Source organism: Dicentrarchus labrax, unplaced genomic scaffold (assembly GCF_905237075.1).
Source record: "Dicentrarchus labrax unplaced genomic scaffold, dlabrax2021, whole genome shotgun sequence".
NCBI lineage: Eukaryota > Metazoa > Chordata > Actinopteri > Moronidae > Dicentrarchus > Dicentrarchus labrax.
The window spans coordinates 4,034,680-4,056,342 of record NW_026136705.1 but is presented as its reverse complement, the minus strand read 5'-3'; the positions used below and the strand labels follow the sequence as shown (position 1 = coordinate 4,056,342).

At 36.3% G+C, this 21,663-nt stretch overlaps 1 protein-coding gene and 1 long non-coding RNA gene across 9 annotated transcripts in view; both read right to left on the bottom strand.

The window, feature by feature from the left end:
• The window catches only part of LOC127363979 (cerebellin-1-like), a 41,035-nt gene that overhangs the window by 9,116 nt on the left and 10,256 nt on the right, over positions 1 to 21,663 (bottom strand). The window contains exons 1-4 of one of the 8 annotated variants that reach the window (XM_051401002.1): positions 20,894 to 21,261; positions 11,887 to 11,941; positions 11,623 to 11,751; positions 10,286 to 10,560 (exon numbers count right to left, since the gene is read on the bottom strand). In XM_051401002.1, the coding sequence (XP_051256962.1) occupies positions 10,286 to 10,560; positions 11,623 to 11,751; positions 11,887 to 11,941; positions 20,894 to 21,208 (774 nt within the window). In that variant the 5' untranslated portion in view covers positions 21,209 to 21,261. Of the gene's footprint in view, positions 1 to 720; positions 1,267 to 2,315; positions 2,445 to 2,579; positions 2,902 to 10,007; positions 10,561 to 11,622; positions 11,752 to 11,886; positions 11,942 to 15,966; positions 16,248 to 20,599; positions 20,729 to 20,859; positions 21,265 to 21,663 lie in introns of those variants that run through there. The other 7 variants (XM_051401000.1, XM_051401005.1, XM_051401003.1 and 4 more) reach the window with 7 other exon arrangements.
• On the bottom strand, positions 4,302 to 5,436 carry LOC127363992 (uncharacterized). Its single transcript, XR_007884963.1, has 4 exons — positions 5,394 to 5,436; positions 4,917 to 4,955; positions 4,690 to 4,778; positions 4,302 to 4,507 (listed from the first exon to the last, which is right to left on the bottom strand). It is a non-coding gene; the product is annotated as an uncharacterized LOC127363992 (long non-coding RNA).

The following is a 21,663-nucleotide window of genomic DNA, read 5'->3' as shown; positions in this document are numbered from 1 at the left end:
ACAGGGGACTCAAACAGCCAGCCTGGGGCCAATGGCATTATTTCATAAATATAATATGATCTGGCATGCAGGATTATTATTTTTAAACAAATGTTTCTAGTTGTTTCATATCAATTTGAACTACCGCTTCATTTACAATTAAAATAGAATCCCAATTTAAATTTATTTTATTATTTTGTTTGGCGCCAAATGATAGCAAAGGTCAGAGGTTCAATGTGTGCACACAGTCGATAAGCAGAGAGCAGGTAGCTGAATTCAGTGAGTTAGAGGTACTGAAGCAAAAAGTGTTACAACCACACCCTGTGTTCCTATGTCTCTGTTCTTTTTGATTTTTATTGGGTGTTTTGGATATTTGCTTTTATGTTTTAAATGCAATATATAAACTGAAATGAAGAGGCTGCTGTTAAATGCCCTACCAGTTGCCTCAAGACAAACAAAATGTGTCCTTTAAGGTTTGTGGGAAATCTGTCATGCAGAGGTCAGAATCATTGGTAGAAACACACATTTAAAATTAATTCACTTCTCACTTATTGATAATTGTTTGTTCTATTTCTATTATGATCTATTGATCCAGCTAGAGTTTTGAACTCTTCATGTTGTGAAAGATGCAAATAAAATGATTGGGAATTGGTTTTATAAAGAAATAGCAAACCACATACACCACTTTTACATTCTCATCTTTTAGGATTTCATAGAAAAACACAAACATTTCAAAAATGCTTTTAAGATGCAACAGAAGAGTTTGACTTTATTGATTTTGAAGAGAAAAACAAGATAAGTCGATAGTAGATTATTAACAAGTATAAGCTCTCAGATGAGGCAATATTATTAATTCTGATCTAACTTTCCAGACCACAAAGTGCACTTAAAGCAGCTGTAATAATAGGAATCAAATAAAAGTGATATAGTATAATAATTTCATATCTGTTAAAAGAAATTAGAAATTGTAACTGTAATGACAAATAAATCATATCTTTATTCACTGTTCAAACTGACGGACCAGAAGAGCACTGAAGGTGGTAGTGAAGCTGTCTGCCCTAACATGTGAATTTGCATGTAAGTGCATGTACAACTGGTCCCCTTGCTGCAGTTGCAAGAACACTGCATTGCCACCATTATCAGCCCCGTCATAGGATGTGCTGTTATCAGTGGTCTTCACAACAGCCTGGAGGTTCTTCATGAGGGTCAGAGATACTCTCTGTGATCCAGCAGCATTATAAAAGAAGGTGAAGTAGTAAATGCCTGGAACAGGTGCAGTGAAGGTACCTGTGGAAACATAATTTTATTCCAACATCTGACACAGATTAATGGAAGTCCTTGAATCCTTTTTGGGGAGTATTTTTGGACCTTGGTGGAATACACTGAAAGTGCTGTCTCTATTTACATAACGCAGTAATCACATCTTTCTATCACAGAATCAACACAATACATGTTTAAAATTAAAAAAAATAAAGTGACAAATAGTTGGAATCAGTTCATTTACAATTCACTGATTTCCTAAAATTCCTGCAATATCTCACAATAAACATTTACTTCATTTTTTTCATTAAAATCGTTTATTTACATTTCTAGTATTTCCCAAAATTACTCTTAATATAAAGATAAATTAAAGATAAATAAATATCCCTTTTTTTGATACAATTACCAAATTTCCTCAGACTAACTTCTCAGGCACTTTTTCTCAGACAAAATTCACAATTTCAATCAAATAAAGAAATGTCATTATTTTTGCTAGTAGTTGGTCATAACCTAAAGACCAATTGATGATGGCCCTAGATGAAAAGTTAAGGGATCAACATTATTACAGTTCATTCTCTGGGAATCTCTGTACCTTATTTACTCCAGAGGAAAAGTCAGAGTATGATGAAAATCTATCAGATCCATCCTCTGCGTCCCGTAGCGTTTGTGTAAAATTTCCTATCCGCATAGCAATTCATCTCCTGGTTATCTCGATGGTGTATTGACATGTACTGACCAACACTATCAGACTTAAAGCCATTCTGCTAGCATAGGTAACATTTATTCTGTATTTAAATTATAGTGGAACGGAGAAGGACCCAGTGGAAGTTCTTAAAAATAATTGGTTCTCTTTTTGTTTGTTTTTTTTGTTTTTTCACATTTCCTGTATTTTTTTACTTTATCCTGACAGCAGTACATGAGACAGATAATCTGTAAAAAAATCTGCTTCCTCTGGCTTGTTCCAGCGCTTCTAATGCCATTTATAACCAACACCAACCAATCAGAGTCAAGAAAGCAAATGTTGAGTTACACATTTATTTGTAAATTAAGAAATCATAGAAAAAGTCTGTACTTACCAGTGGATTGACTGTAGGCATTGCCAATGTTAGTTTTAACTACTCTGTAGACTAAAGTTTTATCTGTATCGAAGGGCCCAGTGTGTCCGCTCCCACCTGCTGCTGCACTGAACACTACCATGGTCTTTTCTGTGTAAAGCAAAACATTGTGATCACATTATTTACTAAATTAACTTCTGCACTGTTATAGTGTGTTCATTCTGACACCCAAAATAATTCTCCAATAAAGTCTTAAAACTAATCAGGTCAAAAGTTTCACTGTACCTTTGCTCTTCAGTTCAAGAATCTGATTTTCACTGTCCTTCAGTCTGGTTTCACTGTCCTTCAGTCTGGTTTCACTGTCCTTCAGCCTAGTTTCCATAACTCTCTGTTTTTCTTTTATGGCACCAAACTCTTTCAGGAATTCACACATGTCTGGAAAGCATGACTGTGTTTCACTAGTTCTTTCTGTTTCAGGAACATTAACATCATCCTGGGCCAAAATCAGGCTGCAGTATAGCAGCATAGACAATACAATGGTAAAATTCATCTTCCAAGTTGATTCAGCGCCGTTCAGTCACCTAAACTCTGACTGATATGATCCCCCTGGCTGCTTTTATGTTGTTTATAGAGACTCTGTTAATTTTTAATATCACATTTGACCGTTAACTTTGTTATTTTTTGCAACTTATCTGTTTACTGTTTAAGTGGACGTGCAGTGAGGACATTTACTGGCAATCAATTAACCTTTGAAATCCTTTGGAAATGTAAACAGAAATATTTCTCAACTCTTCACTGGTCTTACAGCAAAGATGAATGTGTTTCAGGGAGTATTTAAGCAAATTAACCAATAAATAAAGTTACTTTGAAATTATGTATTTGATAGTTTTCAGATAAAACACCCCTAAATGAACCGCCGTGTACACTACTGTGGAAGCTGTGCATCATATAGCATATTCATTAAATTACCAATCCGCGTTGTCCTGGACTCTATGTCATACACGGTGCAGAGACCACTGATATGATCTCTACCAAGCAGCTGTATTTATCAGTTTTACACAAAATGCCCAGATTTTATTTACATTATACGGACACTATTAATATTGGACACTTTATTTATAACTGTTTCTTCAATTTTCATGCCTACTGCATTAGGTCATCTTGTTTTCAAATTCCAGGACTATTTACAGAACATAAATATAGAATCTGCTTTTCAGTCATTACACAATAAAGCAGCACACCTAATAACATATATAATTTAATTGATCCTATATGGGTTTCCACTTTTTCATACACATTTAAAATCATCCACTTTTTTGAATCTCTTTTTTCCTTGGTTGAAAATGTTTGTTGTATCTGTTCCCTAAGTATGCAGACATGCATTTTTTTTATCATCTCTTGTCTCCCTATGTGTCTATGATCTCTTGTTTTGTATTTCTGCTTTTATGCTTCCATTTATGTTTTGAATCCAATATGTAGATTGAAGTGATTCACTGCACAGACCTGGCACAGCAGAGGGGGCTGTTTATTGCCCTACCAGTTGCCTCAAGACACACAAAATGTGTCTGCATTTTTAGATTCTTATGTTATAGGATTTAATACAAAACCCCCCAAAAGAGGTTTGTTGTATTGGTTTTGAGGAGAAAAAAGAATAAAGAAGGAGACCGGGACAGACCAGAGAAGCCCAGGTTTGTTGCCATCTGGGATAATGTTACTGTAGTTTCGACTGCACTGCTCTGGTCCAGGACTGGTTCATTACAAGATTGGGTGATCTATAGTATCATTCATATTTCCTTTTCTTTCTATACTGAACATATTGAACTGAAATATGTGTAACATCAAAATCAGAGTTTGAAAACATATTGCAAATTGTGTACTTAAATTCTTTCAAGATTACCACAAGATACTCCCAAGAATTTTAGTATTCACTATTATTTAGAGAAATGTTGCTATGGAGCTCTTTGCGATACAGGATATATGTGGAACAAAAACTCACAAACAAGTGTGTTTCAATGCTTGAGCCTTTTAATTATTAATAATTAATTATGCATGATGGAAGAAAGACTACAGAATACATTTGTGCAAAAGCCATTCTTTTCATAACCATTCAATCTGCTATCAACAGCGCAAATGCTCTGTACCACAGCCCTACTCTGTTCGAAGGACATACCCTGCACAGAGGCTGGATATGGCTGAAAGGCCTCACAGCATTTCTACAGTGGGGATAGATAGACAGACAGAGTGAAGTTACCAAGAACAAAAACATAACCTGAGAAATATAAGAGTACCAAATCAGAAGACAATGTGAATTATGGAGGCAAAATGTGAAAGTCAATACAAGCAAAATAAACATAATGACTGAAGAAACATTCTGCACTCAAATCATCAGGATTACCTCCACCTCTTCCGAAATGCTCAAAGTATGAAAGTTGTGAATACAGAAGTCCTAGCATGTACGTGGATTACTGGGACCATGATGGTTTCCTGAAGGCAAATAAAAAAGTGAGGGTAATGTTAATGGTAACTGCATTGCGTTGTCTTAGTACTTGTACTTTGTGCAATGACAATGAAGTTGAATCTAATCTAATCTAGTGATATTCTGAAAAAAACACATCTACTGACCATTTGTAGGTGCATCTGTCCCATATCCACTCCCTGAATCTGGAAGAGCTGAACCGTTTGACATACAGTAGCAGTTATTGACTTTGGCTGTCAGATTATTTAGTATCTAGACAAATTAACAGGGTTTTTCTCTTTCTGTAGATGATATTCATGTGTCAAACAAGTAGACAACTTAACAAAGGGTAATGATCTTTAGTAAAAACCTGAAGGGAGATAGATGGCGGACTTGAGCAACTGTATATCACAGTATTCTTGGAAGGCTGCATGAGTTTGTAACGACTGCAGTGTCGTTATGGTTGAATAAGTTAAAGATCGTTGAGCGCAAGACAAACATGCTGGTTCACAGGTTGTTGGTGGATCTGGACAAAGATTTTTCCTCCTTCTTCTGAAGATTAGTTTCACACACCAGCAAGTGACACCATCAAGTGTTTTCCTGTTCTTTCTATCATCATGCAAATCTGAAAAAAAATTACTTACTCTCTTCAATTGTTGCTTCTGTTGCAGGAGCAGCCTCTGAGTCTGGAAGAGATGAACAGTTTAACACAACAGTGAGTGACAGTTTTTTGATTATTTAAAAGCACATAACAAAGTACAATGTTCATAACAAATGTGATGTACTTTAAGTAAAAACTCTCTGTATTTTCTTTCTTAAACACAATATTCACAGTACTCATACACAAACACTGCCTAAATACTCACGAGCAGCCCTAGTCAGTACAAAATGCAAACACAAATGAACATAATATCTTTCTGTATTTGTTTAGTGACAGAGTATGTTGAGTCTCGTAAAGCAAAAATGGTTCAGGTATCAATTTCTGAAAAAGAATTTCCCACTCTTCCAGTTCCTTCAGCAACAGAGGTACTATCAAGAATTGCACACACGGAAGGAAGTTTATTACCATAATAAAAAACATAGTTAACCTTTTAAATTGATTCAATTTAACAAAATAAAAGAACACGTCTTCATGAAATGTTGGAAGACCATAAGCTGGCAGAACAGCTTCATTATTCTTTGGTGTAGGTTATCCAAGTCACTGGACCTCCAAGAAAATAAAACTACAATTACAATTTTATAGTCACAATAGTTACAATTTGTAATGAAAAGAAGTTGAAAAGTGAATTAAAGTGTTTTTTTACAAAACAAAAGAAATGTAAGGCAAGTCATGCGGGCATAAATAGTCAGAATGTTTGTGGAGGGAGTGGACACACACACACACACACACACACACACACAGCAGTAATCAATAAGGAGTGAGATTGAAAAAGTCCTGCACAAACCTCAAAGGGGGGACTTTATGAAACTGATTCTTATAGACTTCAGTTCAGCTTTTAATAATACATTCATCATTCCCACCAGACTGGATGACTAACTAACTGATTTGACTAAACACATTCTTTTGCACTTGGATTCTGGATTTCCTAACTACCAGAACCCACGTGGTCAGAATATGCAGTCACACCTCCAACCCCCCAGAATTCCCAAGACCTCAACTTGCTCTGCAAGGTTGTGTATTTACAGCACTGCTCTACTACTTTTACACACATTACTGTATGGCCAGACACTGCTCCAGCTCCATCCAGCAATGATGACAAGGCCTACCTTTACCAAAACTGGTTATGGAATTTGGATGGAAGCAACAGAGGACCACTCCTGAGGATCAATAGGACACTGCTACGACTCTGTTGTACCACCAAAGCAATAGACTGTTCTAGCTTCGATGCTCTGGTAAATCCCTTGGTTTGGTTTGAGTCAATTTGGATATTATGATTGGACAGTTTCTTTGCATAATCTCTTCCACAAGTCTAAAAAATAAGACATTGTATGTATGACAGGCATTAGACAATTCATCTTGTAACTGTGACAAACATCTGTTCACCAAATTAAGTGCTTTTTTCACAGCAATATTTACTGTACACGTGAACATGTAATCAGAATAAACTGGAATGTAGATGAGAAATACTGCTGCTACCTCTCTGTGTTTGTCATTCTTGTGTTGGTTCAGTAAGACTGATATCCCCTGAGTTCCCATGAATTTAGGAGGAGTTTTCTGTGTTTAGTAATAGATATCTGATCTGTGTTTGCTACAAGCAAACAATATCAGTTAAGGATTCAAGGTTACTTTTTTTTCATTTTCAATGCAGGGTTGTATAATGAGCAAGCTGCATAACTGTGGAACACAGTTCAGTGCTCTAAACTTACGTTTGACTATTTTATGTGATTTCACAGTAATATTTACTGTAAATGTGAACATATAATCAGAATAAAGTGGCATGTACATGAGAACTACTGCTGCATCCTCTCTGTGTTTGTCATTCTTGTGTTGTTACAGTAATACTGATGTCCCTTGAGATCCCATGAATGTAGGTGTGGTTTTCATTGTTTGGCAATAGATATCTGATCCATGTTTGTTGTACTTTAAACTTTCAAAGTTATTTTATTGTCAACGTCAGGTTATATAATGAAATTCAGATATAGTTCTCTACATGCTACTTGTAAAACGAATAAAAATGTATCACTAAGTCATAAAATAAAAGCAAGTGTTGAGGATGAATTTAGCAGTCTCACAGCCTGAGTGACGAAGCTAAGTCCTCTTCCCAGATGGCAGCAGGATGAACAGACTGTTGCTGGGCTGGGTACAGTCATTTAGTATGCTTGGGGCTCTGTGTATGCACCTCAGATATTACAGTTTTTCTCGATTGTTTACACGCATTTTCTGAAAGCATGCCTCATACTCTCAGAACTCTACCACAAATCCAAATTAACACACACAATGGGCAAAACCCCTCAATTCTCCTGCAAAATGAAACTTTACATTCAAAATAATGTAATTTCTTCTCAAAATGGTATTTTGTTTTCAAATGACACACACAAACCATCATATGAATAGACATTTATAAGAACCAGTTGAACACTGATGTGCTCAATGTAAAACACTATGATGAATGGAATGGAAAAAACTCCATTCATTATAATGGCTTAGGCCTTTTTTTGTTCAGTGTTACACTTACTACAGACAGTACATACATAAGTGTGTTGTAAAATATTTGAGAATATTGTTTTTATACTCAGAACACACAAATACACAATTAAATATGTTTTATTTTTCCCACAAAAAACAATTTACACTGTACATCCCAACCAACACAAACTTGCACATACAAAACAAAAGAATTTACTGTATACAGTTACAGTAAAAAAAATAAATTAAAAAAAACTATGCTGCATCCTCTGTATTTCGGTCTGGCCACAGCATCTCATCCACATCGCAAGCAATGTTTTCCCTGGCCAAACAGCAGGGGAAATATCGCCTAGATAAACACACATTTAAAATTCATTCGCTTCTCACTTTAACTTATTGATTATTGTTTGTTCCATTTCTATTATAATCTGTGGTAACACTTTATAATGAGTACACACTATTAAGCATTAGTTAAGCATGAATAAATACTGAATTCATCATTTATAACGCATGAATACACATTAGTATGTAGTTTATAAATACAGTTAAAAATGTTTTATTCATCATTGATAAGCACATTAGTTATGGATTAGTAAATACTGAATTCATCATTTATAAAGCATGATTCTGCTGTAAATAGTCATTACTATGTGGTTTATAATCACAGTTATAAATGTTTTACTCTTCATTGTACTGTACATTTCTGCATGCACTTGCACATCCACTATTCAGACATGTATTAATGATTAGTGACTGTGTTAGCAGATGTTCTATAAAACTCACAACAAATTCATTTTCTAATGATGGCCTATAAACAGTGATTAATGCAGGAATTCACAGTTACAAAGCACTTACTACTCGTTAATTAAGTATTTTGCACGAGCTCATCTAATGATCATCATCTGATGACGTGCTGAGAGCGGGAGGCGACAGGCGGGATGTTACGTCATATTTCCGTTAACTCTCAGAAGTATCTGACAGTGCAGCCAAGGGGAGCATGGAGAAGCACATTGGAGTCGGCGGCCGTCAGCGGCTCTAGAGGTGAGTATGTGTCTTTGTTTGGTAGCACACATTATGGTTGAAAGCTAACGTTAGCTTGTCAGCAGCTGCAGGTGTTTGCCCTCGCTCCCCGACTAACGTTACTAACGTTACAAACATTACCGACCAACCCGCGGTGGCTAAGCCGACCTGCCGCTACTAGGCACTCACCTCGCCTGGCTAGACGAGACTAGGCTAGGTCGTTTTAGCCACCGCGGGCGGGTCGGTAACGTTAGTAACGTTAGTGTCAAGTGACAAGCTAACGTTAGCTTTCAACCATAATGTGTGCTACCAAACAAAGACACATACTCACCACTAGAGCCGCTGACGGCCACCGACTCCAATGTGCTTCTCCATGCTCCCCTTGGCTGCACTGTCAGAAACTTCTGAGAGTTAACGGAAATATGACGTAACATCCCGCCTGTCGCCTCCCGCTCTCAGCACGTCATCAGATGATGATCATTAGATGAGCTCGTGCAAAATACTTAATTAACGAGTAGTAAGTGCTTTGTAACTGTGAATTCCTGCATTAATCACTGTTTATAGGCCATCATTAGAAAATGAATTTGTTGTGAGTTTTATAGAACATCTGCTAACACAGTCACTAATCATTAATACATGTCTGAATAGTGGATGTGCAAGTGCATGCAGAAATGTACAGTACAATGAAGAGTAAAACATTTATAACTGTGATTATAAACCACATAGTAATGACTATTTACAGCAGAATCATGCTTTATAAATGATGAATTCAGTATTTACTAATCCATAACTAATGTGCTTATCAATGATGAATAAAACATTTTTAACTGTGTTTATAAACTACATACTAATGTGTATTCATGCGTTATAAATGATGAATTCAGTATTTACTAATCCATAACTAATGTGCTTATCAATGATGAATAAAACATTTTTAACTGTGTTTATAAACTACATACTAATGTGTATTCATGCGTTATAAATGATGAATTCAGTATTTATTCATGCTTAACTAATGCTTAATAGTGTGTACTCATTATAAAGTGTTACCTAATCTGTTGATACGGCTAGAGTTTTGAACTCTTCATGTTGTAAAATATACAAATAGAAGGATTGAGAATTGGTTTTATAAAGAAATAGCAAACCACATACACCACTTTTACATTCTAATTTTCTAGGAAATTATTCATGGAAAAATACAAATGTTTCAAAAATTATTTTAAGATACAACAAATGAGGTTGACTTGACAGAGATAGATAGATAAATAGATTGTAGATCAGTACAGGGCACTTAAAGCAGCTATAATAATAGGAACCAATGAAAAGTGGACATAGAAATTTTAAAACTGTGATGACAAATAAATCATATCTTTAATTCAATGTTCAAACCTGACTGACCAGAAAACCACTGAAGGTGGTAATGAAATTGTCTCCCCAAACATGTGTATTTGCACCTAAGCGCACATACACCTGGTCCCCTTGCTGCAGCTGCAAGAACACTGCATTGCCACCGTTATCAGCCCCGTCATGCGATGTAGTGTGGTCATAGGTCGTCACAACACTCTCGTTGTTCTTTATGAGGGTTAGAGATACTCTCTGAGATCCTCCAGCATGATAAAAGAAGGTGAAGTAGTAAATGCCTGGAACAGGTGCAGCGAAGGTACCTGTGGAAACCGCATTTTATTCCAACATCTAACACAGCTTAATGGAAGTACTTGAATCCTTTTTGGAGAGTGTTTTTGGACCTTGGTGGAATACACTGAAAGTGCTCTCTCTATTTACATAATGCAGTAATCACATCTTTCTATCACAGAATCAACACAATACATGTTTAAAATAAAAACATTCAAGTGACAGATAGTTGGAATCAGTTCATTTACACATCACTGATTTCCTAAAATTCCTGCTATATATCACAGTAAACATTAATCTACTCCATTTTGAAATACATGTTTTTTTTTTATTAAAATCGTTTATTTATATCTCTAGTATTTCCCAAAATTACTCTTATTATAAAGATGAATTAAAGATAAATAAATATCCCTTTTTTGATCGAATTACCAAATTTCCTCAGACTAACTTCTCAGGCCCTTCTTCTCAGACAAATGTCACAATTTCAATCAAATAAAAGAAATGTCATTATTTTTGCTAGTATTTAGTCATAACCTAAAGACCAATTGATGATGGCCCTCGATGAAAAGTTAAGGGATCAACATTATTACAGTTCATCCTCTGGGAATCTCTCTGTACCTTATTTACTCCAGAGGAAAAGTCAGAGGATGATAAAAGTCTATCAGATCCATCCTCTGCTTCCCGTAGCATCTGTGTAAAATTTCCTATCCGCATAGCAATTCATCTCCTGGTTATCTCGATGGTGTATTGACATATACTGACCAACACTATCAGACTTAAAGCCATTCTGCTAGCATAGGTAACCTTTATTCTGTATTTAGATTATAGTGGAACGGAGAAGGACCCAGTGGAAGTTATTAAAAAAAAATTTCTGTCTTTGCTTCTTTTTTTGTCACATTTCCTGTAATTTTCACTTCATCCTGAAAGCAGTACATGAGACAGAAAATCTGTGAAAACAATCTGCTTCCTCTGGCTTGTTCTAGCACTCCTAATGCCATTTACAACCAACACCAACCAATCAGAGTCAAGAAAGTAATTGCTGAGTTATATATTTATTTGTAAATTAAGAAATTATAGAAAGAGTTTCTACTTACCAGTGAATTGACTGTAGGCATTGCCAATGTTTGTTTTAACTACTTTGTAGACTACAGTTGTATCTGTATTAAAGGGTCCAATGTGTCCACTCCCACCTGCTGCTGCACTGAACACTACCACGGTCTTTTCTGTGTAAAGCAAAACATTGTGATCACATTATTTTGTATATGTACTTCCACACTGTTATATTGTATTTATTCTGATACGCAAAATAATTCTCCACTGAAGTCTTAAAAATAATCAGGGCAGAACTTTCCCTTTACCTTTGCTCTTCAGTTCAAGAATCTGGTTTTCACTTTCCTTCAGTCTGGTTTCACTATCCTTCAGCCTGGTTTCACTGTCCGTCAGTCTGGTTTCACTGTCCATCAGTCTGGTCTCACTGTCCTTCAGCCTGGTTTCACTGTCCTTCAGTCTGGTTTCCATAACTGTCTGTTTTTCTTTTATGGCACCAAACTCTTTCAGGAATTCACACATGTCTGGAAAGCATGACTGTGTTTCACTAGTTCTTTCTGTTTCAGGAACATTAACATCATCCTGGGCCAAAATCAGGCTGCAGTATAGCAGCATAGACAATACAATGGTAAAATTCATCATCCAAGTTGATTCAGCGTCGTTCAGTCACCTAAACTCTGACTGATGTGATCCCCCTGGCTGCTTTTATGTTGTTTATAGAGACTCTGTTAATTTTTAACATCACAGTTGACAGTTAGCTATTTTTATCTTGTTGCAAATTATTTGTTTAATGTTTCAGTGGACGTGCAGTGAGGACATTTACTGGCAATCAATTAACCTTTGAAATCCTTTGGAAATGTAAAACAGAAATATTTCTCAACTCTTAACTGGTCTTACAGGAAAGATGAATGTGTTTCAGGGGGTATTGAAGCAAATTAACCAATAAATAAAGTTACTTTTACTTTTTTTTTTTTTACTTTTACTAATTACAGTGTTTTACAACCACTAAGATCTTTTTGTCCAATCTGTAGTCACATTTTCCAAACTCTACACACAGTTAGCCCCACATTGGTGTGTTCATACCATACAATTAACACAATTCATGTTGTTTCCACAGAATATGCAGTCTATTATCCCATTTCTAAGTTACGTACAAGCTCACCCAATACCAAAACTATGGATGTTTTTTGTGTTATTTACATATGCTTACACACAACATGTCAGAAATAAAGACCACGTTGGTGTGGAAGAAACGTCATTGGAAAAAGGGCCACCGTTGATGTGCCGGGTCAGAAAGGAGCAAATATTACAACGTGTGCTGCAATCTCAAGTGCTGGTTTGGTTCTGCACAAATACCAGATTGGTCAATACCGAGCGACTTCTGTTGTTTTTAGATGACCTCCACCAACGACTGGTGCCAGAAGCAGAAAGGGAACAGGTTGGAGGAAACGTGAGGACATTTGTAATTGCATGGGACAATGTTGCTTTTCACCATGCACATGCAATCACAAACTGGTTTGAGGCCCATCCAAGAATGGTTTCCCCTTTCCTCCCCCCTTACTAGCCTTTCCTCAACCCCATTGAGGAATATTTATCTTCCTGTAGGTGGAAAGTGTACGATCATCGGCCACATGACCGAATGTCTCTACTTGATGCAATAGATGCCGGCTGCAGAGATATCTCAGCTGGATAAGGCATGCCAAGCGTTTCTTTCCAAGGTGCATAGTGTAGAAAAGGCCCCAAAGTTGAGACATATTATGTTTAGTGTGTGATGTTTCATAGATGTAGTGTTGGTCAGCTCATATAGGAGCCCCCCCGGTGCTTGGTCGGAGAGGTGTGTGCTCTGGTGAGACGGCAGAGTGAGGGATTAACAGTTAATTAACATCACGGGAAGTGGTCTGTGCGTGGATGAAAAGTGAGTATGTCCGGATATATTGTTGATGTACTGTGTTTACGTTGCTGTAGCCATAGATTATTTCTGTTGTTCTGATGTGTTGCTTTCACACTTGCCATGTGATCACTGTTTAAGCTAGTTGTAGCATTTAGCTCACCTGCCTCTGATCGAGTGTACGTCACGTCACGTCACGTGTTATGTTATTGTTATCGCTCCGACTCGCTAGTGTAATGTTCACAGTGAGCGTTACGTAAATATTACCATGTGATGTTGTTTATATGTGTGTTAATATGCTAGTAAGTAAGTGTGTTTCAGGACTGTGGTAGTGATAATTAGGGGCCAATGGGGATGTAGTAATTTCAGTACTCCTTTATTATGTTTATTAGTGATTAAGAGCTTTATTCCTTTTTCATTTGTGTATTTGTTATTGTTCTTTTGATATAGAAAACCACATGACCTCATTGCCAGCAAGAGAGTATTTAACACCTGCACTATCCATCACCTGCTTCTTCATTGTGGATCCTCTAAAAGTTAATTAGCCTTAAGTTGGTGTTCTGGTCGGGACCCCGGTGTGAACCCAGTGATAGCCCCTGAACTAACGCCATATACAGTATACTCCCAGTGTCTTCACTACACATAGCGAGAGATGACATCAGATGTGATGTGGATGAGAACATGTGGTCAAATGCTGAAGATCGTATGGATTAGAACAGGACTGTGCTTTTTTTTTTCCTTTTCCATCTGTGCCTCTTTTTTGTTGTCAAATTGTGTATCTGACAGTATTTTGACACATTTTGAACCAAAGGCCACATAGTTTGGATTATTTGTTGATCACTGGCTGCAATTTCATGTTGATAAAGCGTTTAACTTCTGCAATTTTGTCGCTTACAATTTTTTTCTACTGTACATTCTATAAAGTAAAGATGACTCATTCACTTTTGCATAGTTTGTTGCCATAAATGCACACATCGACCCTCAAGCCAAAAATTTAGGGTGGTTTACAGTAAAAGGAAACTGAATTTAAAAAAAACTATGGATTTCTCATTGTCTACTGTTTGCAGGTAGAGCTGAAACATGAAAACTAATGGAGTTTTTGTAATGCTATCAACTGTTTGTATTTAGAAAGTTGTTGTGCTATGATTGATTGATCTGTTCCTCTTGGAAAGAAAATGTGCTAGTGTTTTGACAGAATGATTTGATTTTGAGTCAGGTTTGCTGTGTTTTGATAGAGTTTGTGTATATAGAGAATGTTTTTTTGCATTTTGAAATGTAGAGTTGGTGTTTAAAGAACAAAATGTGGTTTTGAGCAGAAAATGTACTATTTGGCTAATTGTGTGAGGTAGGTGTGTTGCTGTGTTAAGAGTTTCGATAAAGTATCTTAAGTTTAGGTAAACGCTTGTTAGCAATCGAAAAAAAACTGTAACCTTTGATATCTTGATATCTATATTGAATTTAAGTATTTGATAGTTTTCAGATAATAGAACCCTTAAGTGAACAGCTGTGTTTACTACTGTGGTAGAGACCACTAATATGATCCCCACCAAGCAGCTGTATTTATCAAAGTTTTACACAAAATGCACAGATTTCATTTACATTATACATTGGACACTTTATGTTCATGGCTATTGCATTTGGTAATTTTGTTTCTAAATTCCAGGACTTTTTAAAGACCAAAAATATAGAATCTGCTTTTCAGTCGTCACACAATAAAGCAGCTTACTTCATAACAAAGATCACTGAATTAATTCTATATGGGTTTCCACTTTTTCATACACATTTAAAATCATCCACTTGTCCTTTGTCTTTGGTTAAAAATGTTTGTATCTGTTCTCTGAGTGTGCAGGCATGCATTTTTGGCTTGGCACAGCAGAGGGTGTTGGTTATTTCCCTACCAGTTGCCTCAAGACACACAAAAAGTGTCCTTTAATGTTTGTTGGAAATCTGTAATGGAGGTCAGAATCATTGGTGGAAACACACATTTAAAATTAATTCACTTCTCACTTATTAATAATTGTTTGTTCTATTTCTATTATGATCTATTGATCAGAGTTTTGAACTCTTCATGTTGTGAAAGATGCAAATAAAAGGATTGGGAATAGGTTTTATAAAGAAATAGCAAACCACATACAGCACTTTTACATTGTCATCTTTTAGGATTTCATAGAAAAACACAAACGTTTCAAAAATTATTTTATGATGCAACAAAAGAGTTTGACTTTATTGTTTTTGAAGAGAAAAACAAGATAAGTAGATACTAGATAATTAACAAGTATAAGCATTATTATTAATTCTGATCTAACTGTCCAGATAACACACTGTAACATAGTCTGTAATCTGTTTAATAGTTACTTGTACACATCCAAGTTGTACAAAGGGCACTTAAAGCAGCTGTAACAATATGAATCAATTAAAAGTGAATAATAATCATTTCAGATCTGTCAAAAGAAATTAGAAATTGCAACTGTAATGAGAAATAAATCATATATTAATTCACTTTTCAAACCTGACTGACCAGAAAACCACTGAAGGTGGTAATGAAATCGTTTCCCCAAACATGTTTATTTGCACCTAAGAGCACATACACCTGGTCCCCTTGCTGCAGCTGTAAGAACACTGCATTGCCACCATTATCAGCGTCATCTTGTGATGTTCCGTGATCAGCGGCTGTCACAACATCCTGGTTGTTCTTCATGAGGATTAGAAAAACTTCCTGTGATCCTCCAGCATGATAAAAGAAGGTGAAGTAGTAAATGCCTGGAACAGGTGCAGTGAAGATACCTGTGGAAACAGCATTTTATTCCAACATCTAACACAGCTTAGTGGAAGTCCTTGAATCCTTTTTGGATAGTGTTTTCGGACCTTGGTGGAATACACTGAAAGTGCTCTCTCTATTTACATAATGTAGTTATCACATATTTCGATCACAGAATCAACACAATATATGTTTAAAATAAAAAAATAAAGTGACAAATAGTTGGAATCAGTTCATTTACAGATCACTGATTTTGTGAAATTCCTGCTGTATATCACAGTAAACATGAATTTACTCCATTTTAAAATACATTTTTTTTTCTTTATTAAAATCATTTATTTACATTTTCCCATAATTACTCTTATTTATGTTTCCTTTTTTTTAAGAATTGCCCAATTTTCTCAGACTAACTTCTCAGGTTGTTACTTTCAGAGAAAAGAAACAATTTCAATCAAAAATGGAAATGTCATTATTATTGCTAGTATTTCGTCATAAACTTAAGACCAATTGATGATGGCCCTAGATGAAAAGTTAAGGGATCAATATTATTACAATTCATCCTCTTGGAATCTCTTTACCTTATTTACTCCAGAGGAAAAGTCAGAGGATGATGAAAATCTATCAGATCTATCCTCCTGTCCCGTAGCGTCTGTGTAAAATTTCCTATCCTCATAGCAATTCATCTCCTGGTTATCTCGATGGTGTATTGACATATACTGACCAACACTATCAGACTTAAAGCCATTCTGATAGCATGGGTAAAATGTATTCTGTATTCAGATTGTACTGGAACGGAGAAGGACCCATTATTATTATAAAAAGTATTTATTTACCTTTTTGTTTTTTTCTTTGTCACATTTCCTGTCATTTTCACTTCATCCTGACTAGGGATGGGGATCGTTAATATTTATTGATATCGATACCATTATCGATACTCCTTATCGATCCGAGTCTTTATCGATACCACTATCAATACTTTTCTATTATTTGGTGGAAAGACGCGACAATATGTTTTTAACAGAACTGGTACTGCTTTTATTGCTTAACAAGTGAGCATAACAAAAACGTTTCTAGCCTTCAATAAACATGGCTAATGTAATAGGCCACTTCGAAATTACATAAAACTAACAATACAAATAATATATCAGCAGCACCAAATGAATGAATGTCATAATGTATATAAATTAAATAAATAATATGCTGTGTCACACAAAAGGAAATAAAATATCAGCTCATAAATTAACAGGTATTTTTTGGCAGAAATTATAACCTAAGAGTCGTTTTACTGAGCCAACCTGAACACATCATCACGCAGCACGTCTGAAACTTTATTTACTTTTCAAGCTAACTAGCTTGTATGCTGCCGATTACAACACACGGATTTCACAATTGGAAAACTATTTTTAACTGACGGGACAAGCTACAAAGTCTGTGTGTGCGCTTACCGCTGGTACTTTGAGTGGATGATGAAGACGGGCCCGTCTGTGATGGTGCGGCAGCAGCAGGAGGAGGAGGAGACAGAGTCTTTTCAACCCGGAGGCAGTCAAAGGTACTGCATTTGGCCTTTATTTGATGCACAATGCTAATGTGCTTGGCCATTAAGGGTTGTGTTCCCCCCTTTACAAGAAATTATTTTGCAACATAAGTTGCATTTCGCTTCCTCTTTATCTTTGAGCTTGGTAAAATGAAGCCAAACTGTTGACCTTTTCGCCCGTTCAGCCATCCTCGCGAGCAAAGTTAACTGCCAGACTTCACTTGTTTTACTTTTAATACCTGTTTGCTTACAATTTCATTCAAAAACATTGGTGGACATGCTGCAGTGAGTGGATTGATTAGATTTAAATGCCGTGACGCGACTCAAGGGACACACAATTACGTTACAGGACGTACGGGAGAAAAAGAAAACGACGAGACTCGATAGTGGTATCGATAAGCCCAAACGTTATTGATTTTCAGGTTTTGAAAAAAGTGGAACCGGGTCCTTGATAGAACCAGGTTTCGATCCCCATCCCTAATCCTGACAGCAGTACATGAGACAGATAATCTGTGAAAAAAATCTGCTTCCTCTAGCTTGTTCTAGTGCTCCCAATGCCATTTATAACCAACACCAACCAATCAGAGTCAAGAAAGCGATGAGTTACATATTTATTTGTAAATTAAGAAATTCTAGAAAAAGTCTGTACTTACTACAGTGAATTGACTGTAGTTTAGGGTTCTCAACAACAAACAGCAAGAAATTAACACTTAAAATAAAAAGTTTTAAATTTAATTGTATGTACTTTGTTTGTTTTTTTTTGTTTATCTTATTTGAATTTTAATTTTGAATTATTTTCAATTAGAAGTAGAATTTGCTTGGTCAATTAATTTGATGCGTGATACTTAGTTCAAAACAGCGTTTGGATTTCAAAGAACCTGAAAGCTAGTGTTTTAACACAAAAGCTAAAGTATTTGATATAACCGTGAAGTTCACTTGAATAGTGGTTAACAGCTTAATTATTTGACTTGATGCCTCTAGCATAGCATCAAAATCGAATTCCGAATAATATTATAAGGAATTAATATTTCAATTAAATTTGGATTAATCAAAGAAATGTTTTATCGAATGTGTAATTTACAACTCTAATTGTTTGATTAACCTGTATAATGAGACGCATCAGTATACAATAGCCGGTTTTGCAGTATCACAGGCTTTTTAATGTTACAAATTAACCAATCAATGTGCAGGATTTCAGCCTATTAAAGCCTGAATTCTCAAATTCAATTAGCCAAGTCAATCAACAGTATTATCTCAATGTATCTGCTTGTTAACACAGCCAGCCACTAGGGGTGATGTTACAAATTCAATTTTAATAGTCGAACAGCGAGAGGGCCTCTTTCTACTCTTTGGCATTAAGTTACCAGCAATTGACCAGCAGAGGCACTGTTTTCAAATTGAGGGAAGTGGGGAGACCGCCCTGGTTCCAGTGGCATTCCTCCAAAAGGCCCAGCGGCGTGTGCCAAGAGTGGGGGCGGGGTGGGGGAATAATGTCTTATTCGCGGAAACGCTTATCGTCTTCTGAGCGTCAATCACTCGAGTCTCTCTCTGGCTGATGATGAATGTCTAGAGTGAAGAAGTTAGTCTTCAGCTTGATCAACCCATTCAGCTTCTTGTTTGAAGAAAACTGGAGGATTAAAAACAATACAATCTCCCAAGAAAGTCCAGAACTGATTAAATTCACTTCTGTAGTGGCATGTACATATTTCTACGATAAGACTACAAAATATAAAAGAAGAAATCTTGTGTTTACCCTTAAAATAAAGTACTTAGCAAGCTCAGGGCGCCTATTCACGGGAAATTACCGTCTTAACGAAGTTGAGCAACAACAGACGGAAATTAACAAATGGCGGGACAATAATTATTAGTTGACTAAGAGAGAGAAGAAAAGCGAGCCGAAGAGAAGATAAAGGAAAGAGTGACGCTCCACCCTCTGATATACCCCAACTTTTGGGAGGTTACTAACTCAGTGGTGACGCTTCACTCTCTGAAGGGGAGACTTATATTTAACCTGTACAATGTCGTATCAGTAAAGTTTCGACTTATTCACCGCTCAGCAGTTGCTCTTGGGCGCGGCCGCACAAGAACTTTCTTCATAGTCAAACAGTTTTCACATAACATAACCGAATTACTTAATGTAAAGTGGAACGATTAAAGTCTTAATCATTAATCATTAACCGCCCAACGCCGATGGACGCACATTTCAGAAAGCTATGTCAACCTAGCAACAAACATGTGCACGCATTTACTTGGGATTTCACAGTTTGCACTGACAAAGGGTTTTCAGTCCTTACGCACCCTAAATTTACCTTTGAACAGGTGTACTGTGGTTCCAGCAAACTATTTTAATACTACAAGGAGTATTTTAAACCTTTGACTTTTTCCAACTTGTGTATCCCTTTGTTGTAAAATGGGCCTTGGGTTGGAAAAATATTATATACTTGGATATCGGAGCTGATAGTAATTTTAGACTCAAAACAATATCTCTCAGTTCTGGAACGTCGCAACGCAATTAGAGGAGATGAAATTTTCCAAAATCCCACGAATTAGAATCTATTAGCAAGTGTACTAGATGAACCACTTCTACATGAAAACATCGTAACCACACATTAGAGGAACGGGTTCAGAACCAGAGGATCTGAGCCCTGGAGGTGAGCCTCAGACGTTAAAAGTGATGTCAACACATTGTTCTCCCTTTAGTTTATCGTTATCATTCACGGATCTGCTTCCAAAAAAAAAAAAACAATGCCATTTATAACCAACACCAACCAATCAGAGTCAAGAAAGCGATGAGTTACATATTTATTTGTAAATTAAGAAATTCTAGAAAAAGTCTGTACTTACCAGTGAATTGACTGTAGGCATTGCCAATGTTTGTTTTAGCTATTCTGTAGACTACAGTTGTATTTGTATTAAAGGGTCCAATGGTTCCTCTTCCTCCTGCTGCTGCACTGAACACTACCACGGTCTTTTCTGTGTAAAAACATTGTGATCACATTATTTAGTAAATTAACTTCTGCACTGTTATAGTGTGTTCATTCTGACACCCAAAATAATTCTCCAATAAAGTCTTAAAACTAATCAGGGCAAAAGTTTCACTGTACCTTTGCTCTTCAGTTCAAGAATCTGATTTTCACTGTCCATCAGTCTGGTTTCACTGTCCTTCAGTCTGGTTTCACTGTCCTTCAGTCTGGTTTCACTGTCCTTCAGTCTGGTTTCACTGTCCTTCAGTCTGGTTTCAGCGTCCTTCAGTCTGGTTTCACCGTTCTTCAGTCTGGTTTCCATAACTCTCTGTTTTTCTGTCATGGCACCAAACTCTTTCAGGAATTCACACATGTCTGGAAAGCATGACTGTGTTTCATTAGTTCTTTCTGTTTCAGGAACATTAACATCATCCTGGGCCAAAATCAGGCTGCAGTATAGCAGCATAGACAATACAATGGTAAAATTCATCTTCCAAGTTGATTCAGCGTCGTTCAGTCACCTAAACTCTGACTGATATGATCCCCCTGGCGGCTTTTATGTTGTTTATAGAGACTCTGTTAATTTTTAATATCACATTTGACCGTTAACTTTGTTATCTTATTGCAAATTATCCGTTTACTGTTTCAGTGGTTGTGCAATGACAACATTTACTGGCAGTCAGTTAACCTTTGATATCTTGACATCTATATTAAAATGATGTTTTTGATAGTTTTCAGATAATAAAACCCTAAGTGAACAGCTGTGTTTACTACTGTGGAAGAGACCACTGATAGGATCCCTACCAAGCAGCTGTATTTATCAAAGTTTTACACAAAATGCACAGATTTTATTTACATTATACATTGGACACTTTATTTATAACTGGTTCTTCAATGTTCATGGCTACTGCATTAGGTAATCTTGTTTTTAAATTCCACGACTTT